Below are 13,515 nucleotides of genomic sequence, written 5' to 3' on the forward strand. Positions count from 1 at the left end.
ATGACATGTATAGAGTGTCAAAAAAACTTCAAAATACACACGAAAAAGTTTTGCTGTTCTGGAGACTGTACACACAAAATGTAAGGAACATGGAACCATAGTAACAATATGCTTAAAAAATATATGCAGTTGCAGATCCGCCAAATATAGATATCTAAATAGTGTTTTTTTATAACATCAATACAACTAGATAGTGTTTTCTAAGGATCTGCTATTTACAAATATTTGCTAGAGAAAAATTATAGAACGGATGGAATGGCTAAAGTGCATGCCTAGCACTGGAAGTCTGGAATTGCTGGCAGGCATATAAGAAAGATGTACGTATGACTTATAGTTTCCTCCTTTTCCTCAGATTTTGCAACCCCATATGTTTCAATTACAGAAAGTGATTGCCTTTTCGACAATGATATTTGTCAGAGTAACTTTTTTTCTTGTAACTCAACGTTAGTTTGGGGGACGTTATATATATAATGAAGAAGAAAACTAATTGCATAAATAGCATATCAATTGAGACAATGTCATGATAAACTTAACGTTGTGTGCATAACAAACCCATATCAGTATACTAGTTTTCCCAAAGAGAAAACAACAAACAAAACTGCTAAAAAGGCAGCTTTAGAAAGAGTAGACAATGGGATACCATATTTTCCCTTCTCAAACATGCCCTTTAGAAATGGAAGGAACAAAATTACCACCAAAACACATCCACAAGCCTCTGCCAAACCAGAACTACCTCCTCTGTTGTGGCTACAACTCAATCGTTGTAGGAGACCCACCGAACAACCGACTAGAGCAGTTAGATTCACTAACACAATAAATGTGCCCGGTAGAAAATAGAGCGAACCATCAAATTCGAATTTACCCGAATCTTGGTTTGGACAATCATCTTCTTGTTGAGAATTTGGGGATTCAGATTCTGATGACCTTGACTCGGGCATAGTCTTTGTAGTGACAACGAAGCCGGTTTTCGAAATTCCAAGAAACTTGAGTATGATATCAGGGATGCTAAATAACCAACTACAAGTGGTTTTTATTCTCCCACATGATTGGGAGACAAACCACGATTTTATGGAAAAACCAAGGCTCATAAATTCCCATAGAGTGTAAAGGCAATGTATCCCCACAAGTGTGACGATTATACCTAAATAAACTCCCTAGAGCAAGAAAAAAAAAACGTTAAACTTCTCACCCTAGATTAGTACGTTATATGATATGAGTAGGATAAATATACAGATAAAGAAGCTATTATTTAAATTATGAGATAGATCGAGTCAAATGATCTAATGGTGTACGCTAGTTTTGTTATCCCTTTTTTCATTACCCAAATTCAAGTTTTGCTAATGAGAGAGAAAGAGAGTCACCTTGGGAAATAAGGCAGAGTTGTGGAGTAGAGAATAAGCAGGCAATAGACAATAGAAGAGCTCAGGGATTGACCTTAGACCCCAAGTGAAAGCGTAAAGATAAGCCAAGCTTTGTCGGAATCTTCGTTTTCCAAAAAACATTCCGATCAATGGACTCTGTTTGCTGAATAGAATTTCGAGCATTCCTGCCGCCCATCGCCGCTGCTGGAGCATTGCCTCTGGTCCTCCCGATGGCATAGCCCCAAGAAAAGCAGGTGGATCCGGAGAAATAAATGAGCTAGTCCACCCTCTCGAATGGATTCCTAAACTTGTATGCACATCTTCCGTTGTTGAACCGTATAACCAACCGATCTGCACAATTCATATAGAGCAAACATTTTACATTATTAATGGGTTGGAGTGAAATACTATAGTGTATAAAAAGAGCTTAGAATTTACGGGTTTGCCCCAGCTGGTTTGGTTCTCGTAGTGACAATGCCCAACTTCTTGAGCCGCTTCAATAGAGTCGGTAAGGGATGAGTGTTGGGGATTTGTTTTTCTTTGTAATGCATTGACCACCGATGTCACCATCTCTTTAGAATTCCCAAATTCTCTCGCTAAACTTTTTTCAGCCAAATAGTTCCCTTAATAAAATAACGACACACAACACATTATTGGTTAAACAACTTAATGTGTAGAGTAGAACGATGGACTGGTAAAAATATTATATTGTTCAAAACATTACAATTTTTCACGCTAAGAGATTGGTTATAATTTTGTTCTATTAAATAATGTTCTGAAGGATTATATGAAAACGTGATATGCAAACAAATTCTTAGAACATCATTATTTATATGGATGTCTTAAATATATTTTCATATTTAATTTAAATACACTTTTATTTTTAGAGATCTAAAGTTAGGCATGTCAATTAGGGCCAAAGCCCGCGGGCTGGCCCGACCCAGCCCTGAAAAATAGCGGGTTCGAGCTTAAATATATATGTCCAGAATAAATCGGGCCTTTCGGGCTCAGCCCGTTTGGACTATAGGGTTTTTCGGGCTTAGCCCGACCGGGCTCGGGCCAGCCCGAAAAGCCCTTTAACAAATATATTTGTACTTTTTTGTTAACATTTTTGTTTGATTGCAATATTTGATTAATAATTTATTGTAATTAAAGTTTTAAACTCTAATCCTAGTTTTTATATTTACTTAATAACCATACTTAATACTTCTAAAAAGATTTATCCATGATATTTTATATGAATTATATATTAGTTTATTTGGTTAAAGTATCGAAATTTTGTTTAGTCTTAAACTTTTTATTTTAAATTAAATTGGTTGTAATGAATATAGATGAGTTATTAATTTTTTGATTGATTTTTTTATAGTGCACCTTCAAACACTGTTGTTTAAGGCTTATAAGTTTGAATTTTTTATCGGTAAGATAAGCCCGAAAAAGCCCGAAAAGCCCTGTTAGGACCGGACTTGGGCTTTGAAATATAGACTCAGAAATATTTCGGACCAGGCCGGACCGGGCTCAAACATATGCGGGCTTTACGGGTTTCAGGCCGGGCCGGGCCGGGCCAGCCCGATTGACACCCCTATCTAAAGTGTCTCTGTAGACACAAATCTCTATGGATAAACATAAAATCCATACAAATTTTATTTTATTTTATTTTATTTAAAGACATCCCTAGTGGATGAGGATGATTTTATGATTTTGCACGGTACTACTTTTTATTTATTTATGAAATATAAGTATCATTAATCTAAACGTACGAAAAGTTTAGGTTATACAATCTAGCATAGTCTAGACCATATATTGTAACATTGCCCGGTAGTACTTACTTGTAGCAACCGAAGAAAGACTTCCATCATCTTCTAAATCGTCTAGAGAAATGCCGTACATAACTCTTCTAGAGAGGAAGCATCCTGAGCCGGCACATAGTGATCCTTGGATTCCGGCAATTCCTCGTCCCAAATACTGATTAAATTTCAACAAATAAAAAAAAAACAAAGACGATTAATTAAGTATGCATTGATGTAATAACGAAAGAAATCTGAGCTAAGAATTTTTTTTGTATATCAACAAAATGAATAGTATGAGAACTCTTACTGATTGTAAGACGGCGATATCATCAGCGTTGGAATCATAGAAATCTTGAGGGTATTGAACAAAAGCACAATTGTTTGAATTCGATATCGAATTCTGTAGAAATATACACATTGCTTGTCGCACCACATCTGCTTCATTCACATACATGTCGCAGTCTACGTTCAACATGTATGGTGCATTTGTCATCAACCCTGACACTCGTACCTGTTCAAATATTCATCTTACGCTCCATCATCACATCATTTATAGCTATACATAATGCATGGTTACACCCGATATCGCTAGCTCGTCAGCTATCCGTTCCAGAAAGGGAGAGTTTGACTAAGCCAATGCGAAGAGGACTTCGCATGCTCTACTCCCCTATACTAAAAAAGATTATAGACCTAGGCTCATAACTTTTTGGTTAACTTTTCATTTCAAAAAATTATGTGGATTGTCAGTATAGCTGTCAAATGGGCGGGCCGTCCATGGACATGCCCATGTCCATATACATATGGGCGGACCATGGGCGGACCAAAAAATAAATGGTCTATTTGGGCATTAGACCATTTTTGTCCATGGACCATATGGTCTTAACCAGATGGACAATGGGCTTGTCCACCTACCAAAATTAACATGTTTTTATTATAAAAATATTTTTATGAGAAAATCCATTTACATCTAAACAATTTTCAATTATTATATTTTACATTTATAAATTTTTATTTTCATAAAACAGATAAATTATTGTATTGGCGAAAAAATGATTTTACGCTTTTGACGGAAAAACACAATTTTATGGTTTTGGCGGGAAAACGTAATTTTACGGTTTTGGCGGAAAAACGTAATTTTACGGATTTGGCGGAAAAACGTAATTTAACTGATTTGGCGGGAAAACACAATTTTACGGTTTTGGCGGGAAAACGTAAGTTTACGGATTTAGCAGAAAAACGTAATTTTACGGATTTAGCAGAAAAACACAATTTTACGGTTTTGACGGGAAAACGTAAGTTTACGGTTTTGACGGGAAAACATAATTTTATGATTTTGGCGGGAAAACGCAGTTTTACGGTTTAGGCAAAAAATGTGGATTCTCTAATTTTGGTTTTGAGGAGAAGATGTAATTACGTAATTTTTCCACCAAACTCATAATTTTATAACAGAAATAACAAAAAGAAATCAGATTTTATAAAAAAACAACAAATAAAATTTAGATTTAAGAAAAGAAAATAACAAAAATAAAACTCAGAATTTATAAGTGAATAACAACAAAATAAATTCAGATTTTATAAAAGAAAATAACAAAAATAAAACTCAGATTTTATAAGTGAATATTGAATAACAAAAAAATATATAATTTAGATTTTATAGAAGAAACTAACAAAAATAAAATTTAGATTTTATAAGTGAATAACAATAGAAAGAAAAATGGGCTGTCCATAGTCATGACCATTTAGAAATGGTACTAATGGGCATGGACACTTTTTGGATCATTGTCCATTTGGGACTGTCCAACTTTGGCCCATGCAGAATAATGTCCAAATGGACTCGCCCAAATGGTCCATGACGGACCATTTGACAGCTCTAATTGTCAGTTTGTCACATGTAAGTATGCAACAAAATGTAAAGAGTGATTCCACTCATATATCACATGGAACATATAGTACATATAGTACATATTGTACTATTATATGGTTGGATCCGGGAAGTATATGTCACTTTCTCATATAAGAGAGAGAGAGATGTTGAAAATATTCACTAACCAGAAAGTTCATGGCTCCAGCTTTGTAATTATGAAAGTAATTTGGTCTTTTCTCTCTTGAAATGTACACAAAATGAGGGACCTCTTTCTCGTCTCCCACACCTCCCTTGTTCTCCCGTACCACCTTCACATAAACACATAAAACAAGATTATATGTAATAGTTAAAATTAACCCTTTTGTTATGCAAATGGCTGAAATTAAAGTTAACCATTATTTGCTATAGTTAGAGACGTCATTTTAACTTTGATAATTGTAGAAATAATACCTTAACTATAGTTGAATGATCATTTGGTTTTGTGTTTGAGAAAGCTTCAAAGTCATCATCTGCATCCAACCAATGAGAATCTCCGGTGGCATCTTCCACTTTCCGGCATAACTTCTCGTATTCCCTCTTTATATTATTACAATAAAAAAAAATATTAGACTAATGAGAGACTTAAGTGGGCCTCTCGCCAATGAAAGTAAAAAATCACTAAAAAGTTAAGAACTAAAGTGAACAGAAAATAATATTATTATATAATATTATTATATTTGTGAGAGACTGAATGAGTAAAAGATCTTTTTTAGTGTTCAATAATTCATATATGATTATGTGCACTGGTAAATTATTGTTTTAAAATTCAATAATTTATATTTTGATTAAAAAAAAATAGTGTGAAGTTAATGCAATAATTCAATATGTAAACACAGATGCCAGATCAAACTAATTATTAATATGCGTCGTATGACAAACCCTTTTTTACCTTCATCATATCCCAGTCTTTACTGAATTCGGAACTTTCTGTTGCGGCCGGACGGTTCAAGAAATATCTAAAAGGAGCTCTAACTCTAACATTGTATTTCTTGCAGAACGGAACCCAAATCTTGGCGAACTTTGAAGCTTCCTTGAGAGAGAAGTAAGTGAGAGGTGAGCATCCATCGTCCGAAACATAACACGCTAGTTTGTTTGCCGGATATTCCACGGCTAACAGAGAAAGCACGGTGTTCACAACGAGAATCGGCGGCTCCTTTACCGGATCCGCCGTGGTCAAGAACATATCTACGGATGGTAGGTCATGAACCCTGATATTAAAAATTGCTACGCAGTTAGAAAAAAAAAAACTCTTATTTGCTATCTACTACTCAACTAAGAGTAGAAAGATATTTGTAATGAATGATACAGTTAATACAAATTTAATAAGAATATTGGTTTAATTAGTGTATATAATCGTGTGTAAAAAATGTATATAAAATGGTACCTTTCATCAAGTCTATCAGGATACGGTTTATATTCAGCAGGACTCCATTTTATGCAGGTAATAAGCAGCCATACGAAAGTGAAAAAAGATTCACAGAGGAAAGCCACAACCCATACGTTGTCTCTTTGTTTCATAAGTAAGACTCGATGCAAGAGAAGAGAACAGAGAAGGCCTAGAATCGTGAGATCTACAGCTCTTAGAAAATAGTTTTTGTATGAGATCTTTTCGCAAAGAGGAGGGAGGGAAGAACTTGACTCCGCCATTAGTGGAGATCTCTTGTGGCCTTTCTTGCGGGGGTGTTTTTGATATGTTTCTAATGGGTTAGATTAAATAATGCCTCGCGTCTACGAGTGCTTGTGTATATAATGTGTACTGTATTCTGACAAAAAAAAAAAAAAAGCTAATATGAGTACACACAAGCACTCATATTATTCTGACAAAAAAAAAGATACACATATATACTTATAATAAAACGAGTGGTGAGAGCTGAGAAAGAGATAAAATTGCGTAGATCTCAAGATTTTGTTTTGCTAAAACTAGTATATTATCTAGAAAACGGACAAAGATAAATTAGTCGTAAACAAATTATATTGCACTAGTTTTTCAATACGATAAATGAACTTAAAAGGCAAAACATATACTATTATATTGATTATAAAATTTATGGTAAATATATATAGATTTATCACGGATGCAGATCTGCCAAATATAGATATCTAGATAATGGTATTTTTATAACATCAATATACCTAGGTAGTGTTTTCTAAGGATCTTGTATTTACAAAATATGTTTCGAGAGAAAGATTTCTAGAACGGATGGATGGCTAAAGTGCCTAGCACTGGAATTGCTGTTGGGCACATAAGATTAATTATAAAGGATGTATGACTTGTAGTCTCCTTGTTTTCCACACATTTTGCAACCCCATATGTTTAAACTTTTAGAATTATGATTGCCACTGATCGATAATGATATTAATTTGTCAGAATAACTCTTTTTTTTTGTAACTCAACCTTAGTTTGGGGCACGTTATATATATATAATGAAGAAAAAAAACTAATTGCATACATATCATTATCAATTGAGACAATGTCATGATAAACTTTAAGTTGTGTGCATAACAAACCCATATCAGTATACTAGTTTTCCCAAAGAGAAAACAACAAATAAAACTGCTAAAAAGGCAGCTATAGAAAGAGTAGACAATGGGATACCATATTTTCCCTTCTCAAACATGCCCATTAGAAATGGATGGAACAACATTACCACCAAAACACATCCACAAGCCTCTGCCATACCGGAACTACTTCCTCCGTGACTATAACTCAATTGTTGGAGTAAATCCACCGAAAACCCAACTAGAGCGGCTAAATTCACAAAAATAATAAATGTGCCCGGCAGAAAGTAGAACGAACCATCAAATTCAAATTTACCCGAATTTTGGTTTGGACAATCATCTTCTTGTTGAGATTTTCCGGATTCAGATTCTGACCTTATCTCTGGCATAGTCTTTTTAGTGACAACAAAGACGGTTTCCGAAATTCCAAGAAACTTGAGTATGATATCAGGGATGCCAAACAACCAACTACAAGTGCTTTTTATTCTCCAAAATGATTGGGAGACAAACCATGATTGTATGGAGAAACCAAGGCTCATAAATTCCCATAGAGTGTAAAGACAATGCATCCCCACAAGCGTGACGATTATACCTAAATAAACTCCCTAGAGCCACAAACAACAGCAAAATAATAATTAAAAAAAAAACATTAAACTTCTCACCCTAGATTAATCTAGTGTTTATGCTAGTTTTATCCAAATTCAAATTTTGCTAATGAGAGAGAAAGAGAGCCACCTTGGGAAATAAGGCAGAGGTGTGGAGTAGACAATAAGCAGGCAATAGACAATAGAAGAGCTCGGGGATTGACCTTAGACCCCAAGTGAGAATGTAAAGATAAGCCAAGCTTTGTCGGAATCTCAGTTTTCCAAAAAACACTCCGATCAATGGACTCCGTTTGTTGAAAAGTACTTCGAGCAATCCTGCCGCCCATCGCCGCTGCTGGACCATTGCCTCTGGTCCTCCCGATGGCATAACCCCAAGAAAAGCAGGTGGATCCGGAGAAATATATGAGCTAGTCCACCCTCTCGAATGGATTCCTAAACTTGTGTGCACATCTTCTGTTGTCGAACCATATAACCAACCGATCTGCCACAATTCATATATGTAGCAAACACATTATTATGGGTAATTATTTTACAACAAGGCGTTATTATTAATGGGTCAGAGTGAAATTGTACTATAGTGATTATATATATATATATTAAACAGAGCAGATAATTACGGTTTTGCCCCAGCTGGTTTGGTTCTCGTAGTCACAATGCCCAACTTCTTGAGCCGCTTCTAGAAAGTCTGTAAGGGATGAGTGTTGGGGATTTGATTTTCTTTGTAATGCATTGACTACCGATGTCACCATCTCTTTAGAATTTCCAAATTCTCTCGCTAAATTTTCTTCAGCCAAATAGTTCCCTTAATAAAATAAACGACACAAGAGCCGTTTGTGACAAAGAGTTAAATAACTTAATGTGTAGATTAGAACGATGGAACGGTAAAAATATTAGAGAATATGCAGTGAATACCATTGAAACCAAAAGTATTTAAGGAAATACCACTGATGTGACAATGCCTTCTCTCTTTTCATCTATAACTACTTTTATACCCATTACATATATTACATGTTATTTATTTAAATATCATGTTATTTTTTCAATTCACATAAATAATATCCTCTCTCACTCTTCTTTTATTTTTTCTCTCATGCCAATCATGTAGAAATTTCTATAATTTTTTTTGTCTCTCTCTCCTTCTTTCTTTCTCACTCTCTCTTTTCTTTCATGTTAGAACTTCCATTATTTTTTTTTGGAACATGTTATTTTTTTGAATTACAAGTCATATTTAGAAAATTTCTTTTTTTAATATGTTAATTTTTTGTGTAACACACTATTTTTATATGTTAAATGTTATTTAATTCAATATAACATGTAAAATATAAATATTACATGCTATTTTTCACTTTTTCTATCTAACTCTAAAACAAAAAAGATAATTATGTCTTTTTACTCTACCAAAACTGTGGGACCATTGGCATTTTCCTATAAAAATAATTTCTTGTGGTATTTTGTTTATTTCTCTCCATATTTGTGGCATTCACTAATATTACTCAAAATATTATATTGTTCAAACATTACAAATTTTCACGCTAAGAGAGATTTGTTATAATATATAACTTTGTACTATTAAATAATGTTTTAAAGAACTATATGAAAACGTGATAGCCAAAAAACTCTTATGAATTTGCACAGTAGTACTTTTTATTTATTTATGATATAAGTATCATATTTTACGTTATACAATCTAGCGTAGTCTAGACCATATTTGTAACCTTGCTCAGTAGTACTTACTTGTAGCAACTGAAGAAAGACTTCTTCCATCATCTTCTAAATCGTCAAGAGAAATACCGTACATAACTCTTCTTGTGTGCAAGCATCCTGAGCCAGCATATATTGATCCTTGGATTCCCGCAACTCCGCGTCCTATATACTAATTAAATTTCAACCAAAAAAAAAAAAACAAAGACGATAAATTAAGTATGGAACTATGGATTGATGTAACAAAAGAAGTATATAAGCTAAAAGAAGATTTTATATAACAACATTAGAAATAAACAAATGAATAGTAAGGAAGAGAACTCTAACTGATTGTAATACGGCGAGTTCATCGGCGTTAGAATCATAGAAATCTTGAGGGTACTGAACAAAAGCACAATTGTTTGAATTCGATATCGAATTTTGCAGAAATATACACATTGCTTGTCGCACCACATCTGGTTCATTCACATACATGTCGCAGTCTACGTTCAACATGTATGGTGCATTTGTCATCAACCCTGACACTCGTACCTGTTCAAATTCATCTTACGCTCATCACATCAAATAGCTATGCATAATGCATGGTTACACCTGATATCACTAGCTTGTTGGCTATCCAAAAGGGGAGAGAAAGGGGAGAGTTCGAATCCGAATAAGCCAATGCGAAGAGGACTTAGCATGCTCTAGTCTACTCCCCCATACTCGAAAAGATTATAGACCTAGGTTCGGAACTTTTAGGTTACCCTTTCATTTTAAAAATTTATGTGGATTGTCACATGCAATTATGCAACAAAATGTAAAGAGTGATTGCACCCATATATATCACATGGAACATATGGTACATATAATACTATTATATATATGGTTGGGTTCGGCGAGTATATGTCACTTTCTTCTTGAAAAGACGCATAAATATGTATGTCCTTTGAAATTGCAAAATAAGAAAAAGGAGAGAGAGAGAGATGTTTGAGAAAATTCACTAACCAGAACGTTCATGGCTCCAGCTTTATAATTATGAAAGTACTTTGGTCTTTTCTCTCTTGAAATGTATACAAAATGTGGGACCTCTTTCTCGTCTCCCACACCTCCCTTGTTCTCCCATACCACCTTCAAATAAACACATAAAACAAGATAAAATTAACCCTTTTTGTTATGCAAAGACTGAAATTAAAATTAACTTTTTTACTATATAGTTAGAGATAACATTTTAACTTTGATAAATTGTAGAAATAATACCTTAACTATAGTTGAATGATCATTTGGTTTTGTGTTTGAGAAAGCTTCAAAGTCATCATCTGCATCCAACCAATGGGAATCTCCGGTGGCATCTTCCACTTTCCGGCATAACTTCTCGTATTCCCTCTTTAAATTATCACAAAAAAAAACTCATTTTCAATAAATGCATTAATTAAAATTTGTAAGTACAGATTCAAAATAAAACTAATTTTGAACTTTTTTTACCTTCATCATATCCCAGTCTTTACTGAATTCGGAACTTTCTGTTGCGGCCGGACGGTTCAAGAAATATCTAAAAGGAGCTCTAACTCTAACATTGTATTTCTTGCAGAACGGAACCCAAATCTTGGCGAACTTTGAAGCTTCCTTGAGAGAGAAGTAAGTGAGAGGTGAGCATCCATCGTCCGAAACATAACAAGCTAGTTTGTTTGCCGGATAGTTCACGGCTAACAGAGAAAGCACGGTATTCACAACGAGAATCGGCGGCTCCTTTACCGGATCTGCCGTTGTCAAGAACATATCTACGGATGGTAGGTCATGAACCCTGAAATTAAAAATTGCTACGCAGTTAGAAAGAAAAAAAAAATCTTATTTGCTATTTACTACTCAACTAAGAGTAGAAAGATATATGTAATGAATGATACAATTAATACAAATTTAATAAGAATATTGGTTTAGTGTATATAATCGTGTGTAAAATATATATGAAATGGTACCTTTCATCAAGTCTATCAGGATACGGTTTATATTCAGCAGGACTCCATTTTATGAAGGTAATAATCAGCCATACGAAAGTGAAAAAGGATTCACAGAGAAAAGCCACAACACATACGTTGTCGCTTTGTTTCATAAGTAAGATTCGATGCAAGAGAAGAGAAAAGAGAAGGCCTAGAATCGTGAGATCTACAGCTCTTAGAAAATAGTTTTTGTATGAGATCTTCTCGCAAAGAGGAGGGAGGGAAGAACTTGACCCCGCCATTGCTGGAGGATCTTTTGTGTCCTTTCTTGCGGGGATGTTTTTGATATGTTTATAATGGGTTAGATTAAATTATGTCTCACGTCTACGAGTGCTTGTGTGTATATAATGTGTACTGTATTCTGACAAAATAAAAAGATACATACTAATATACTTGTAATAAAAGGAGTGGTGAGAACTAAGAAGAGATAAAAATTGAGTAGATCTCTAGATATTGTTTTGTTAGAACTATTATATATCTAGAAAACGGACAAAATTAAATTTGTCATAGTCAGCTGATGTTGTACTAGCTTGTCATTTGGATACATGAATTTAAAAGCAAAAAATATATTATTATAAAACATATATATGTATAGATTGTAAAATTTGTGGTAAAATATATAAGCCAGAATATATAGACATTGACAAAGTTAGAAAAAATAGATTTCACGTAAATTTGAAATTTCTTTTTTTGAATAAAATAAAATTTGAAAAAAATATAACGTTTTTATATGAAGTGCATTAGTTATTTGAATCTTTTAACAAAACGTTGAGTGCAGAAAAAATATGAATGATGTCCCTAATGTGTTCTGAACCAAACCGCCATACACTCCTCATAGCAACCATCACCTTGCTCTCTTATGGAAATCAATCTGTTGCGGACGCCTTTTGAGTAGCTGAGCCGGTGGAATGTGAACTTCCCCCATGCTGTATACCGTTCTGCTCCTTCCATAGTGAATAAACTAGAAGCTGGAAAGTATATCGGAGTAGAAACAATCGAACCCTGGCGACTGACCTATTCGTGAGGAGATTGAGAACAACAGCCCAGTCTGTAGAGAAGTTACCAGCGGAGACAAGACCCGACAATACTTCAGTCGATTATGGACATTCGTAAATTTGGAATTTGACTTCTAGATTGTACGACTAGACTGAACGTATCGTCTTACATTCCAAACTTGCCAAAAAAAATTATCAACGAATCAATTATTCATATTGACATTATTAATGTAACAACCAAATCACCAAGAATACGTTACTACTTACTAACACATATATAAATGTGTGCATGTTACGTGTTTCGGTATATGTACATATAATATATCTCTGTCTATTTGTGATGGGGCTTTCTATTTTTTTGTGGTCTGATTCAAATTAGGATAACGAGAAAGTTTTGTTTTTTTTTACACCGTTTGCTCTTGTGATGAATAACGAGTAATCATCTCTCGTCACACAAAATGAAGTCTCGTTACGCTTCATTGTAATTATACTACAAAAAAAAAATGTAAATAACAAATATGAAAATCAATAAATTGCAATGATTTCTTTGGATCGCCTTTTCGGGAATGGAAAAGATACGTAATGAACTTCTCATTTGTCCACAACACAACTTGTGGCTATCCGTTACGTGCACTATTCACTCGGAACGAGAATTAATTATATGGGATTGGGTTGGTACCACTACCATATT

General features: G+C 34.2%; 2 protein-coding genes across 2 annotated transcripts; both read right to left on the minus strand.

Annotated features, from left to right (window-relative positions):
- Nucleotides 1-471: 471 nt before the first annotated feature.
- On the minus strand, nucleotides 472-7,276 carry LOC104786327 (cellulose synthase-like protein B3). Its single transcript, XM_019245805.2, has 9 exons — nucleotides 6,436-7,276; nucleotides 5,941-6,259; nucleotides 5,463-5,588; nucleotides 5,198-5,320; nucleotides 3,456-3,659; nucleotides 3,188-3,323; nucleotides 1,800-1,984; nucleotides 1,362-1,712; nucleotides 472-1,154 (listed from the first exon to the last, which is right to left on the minus strand). The coding sequence occupies exons 1-9, from the start codon at nucleotides 6,696-6,698 to the stop codon at nucleotides 558-560; spliced, it is 2,304 nt and encodes a 767-aa protein (XP_019101350.2). The 5' UTR covers nucleotides 6,699-7,276; the 3' UTR covers nucleotides 472-557.
- Nucleotides 7,277-7,476: 200 nt separating this feature from the next.
- LOC104786328 (cellulose synthase-like protein B3) lies at nucleotides 7,477-13,071 on the minus strand. The gene is made up of 9 exons (XM_010511699.3): nucleotides 11,809-13,071; nucleotides 11,318-11,636; nucleotides 11,093-11,218; nucleotides 10,841-10,963; nucleotides 10,184-10,387; nucleotides 9,890-10,028; nucleotides 8,773-8,957; nucleotides 8,286-8,636; nucleotides 7,477-8,155 (listed from the first exon to the last, which is right to left on the minus strand). The coding sequence occupies exons 1-9, from the start codon at nucleotides 12,069-12,071 to the stop codon at nucleotides 7,565-7,567; spliced, it is 2,301 nt and encodes a 766-aa protein (XP_010510001.2). The 5' UTR covers nucleotides 12,072-13,071; the 3' UTR covers nucleotides 7,477-7,564.
- Between the last annotated feature and the right edge of the window lie 444 nt (nucleotides 13,072-13,515).

Source organism: Camelina sativa, chromosome 5 (genome assembly GCF_030686135.1).
Source record: "Camelina sativa cultivar CO46 ecotype springtype chromosome 5, ASM3068613v1".
Classification (NCBI taxonomy): domain Eukaryota; kingdom Viridiplantae; phylum Streptophyta; class Magnoliopsida; order Brassicales; family Brassicaceae; genus Camelina; species Camelina sativa.

Coding starts and splice junctions, on each gene's coding strand:
- LOC104786327 (XM_019245805.2), bottom strand. CDS start 6,698: ATGGCGGAGTCAAGTTCTTCCCTCCCTCCTCTTTGCGAAAAGATCTCA. Junction 3,660..5,197: donor CTGGAGCCATGAACTTTCTG/GTTAGTGAATAT, acceptor ATATTTGAACAG/GTACGAGTGTCAGGGTTGAT. Junction 1,985..3,187: donor TCTTTCTTCGGTTGCTACAA/GTAAGTACTACC, acceptor TATTTTATTAAG/GGAACTATTTGGCTGAAAAA.
- LOC104786328 (XM_010511699.3), bottom strand. CDS start 12,071: ATGGCGGGGTCAAGTTCTTCCCTCCCTCCTCTTTGCGAGAAGATCTCA. Junction 10,388..10,840: donor CTGGAGCCATGAACGTTCTG/GTTAGTGAATTT, acceptor GAATTTGAACAG/GTACGAGTGTCAGGGTTGAT. Junction 8,156..8,285: donor CCTCTGCCTTATTTCCCAAG/GTGGCTCTCTTT, acceptor TTGTGGCTCTAG/GGAGTTTATTTAGGTATAAT.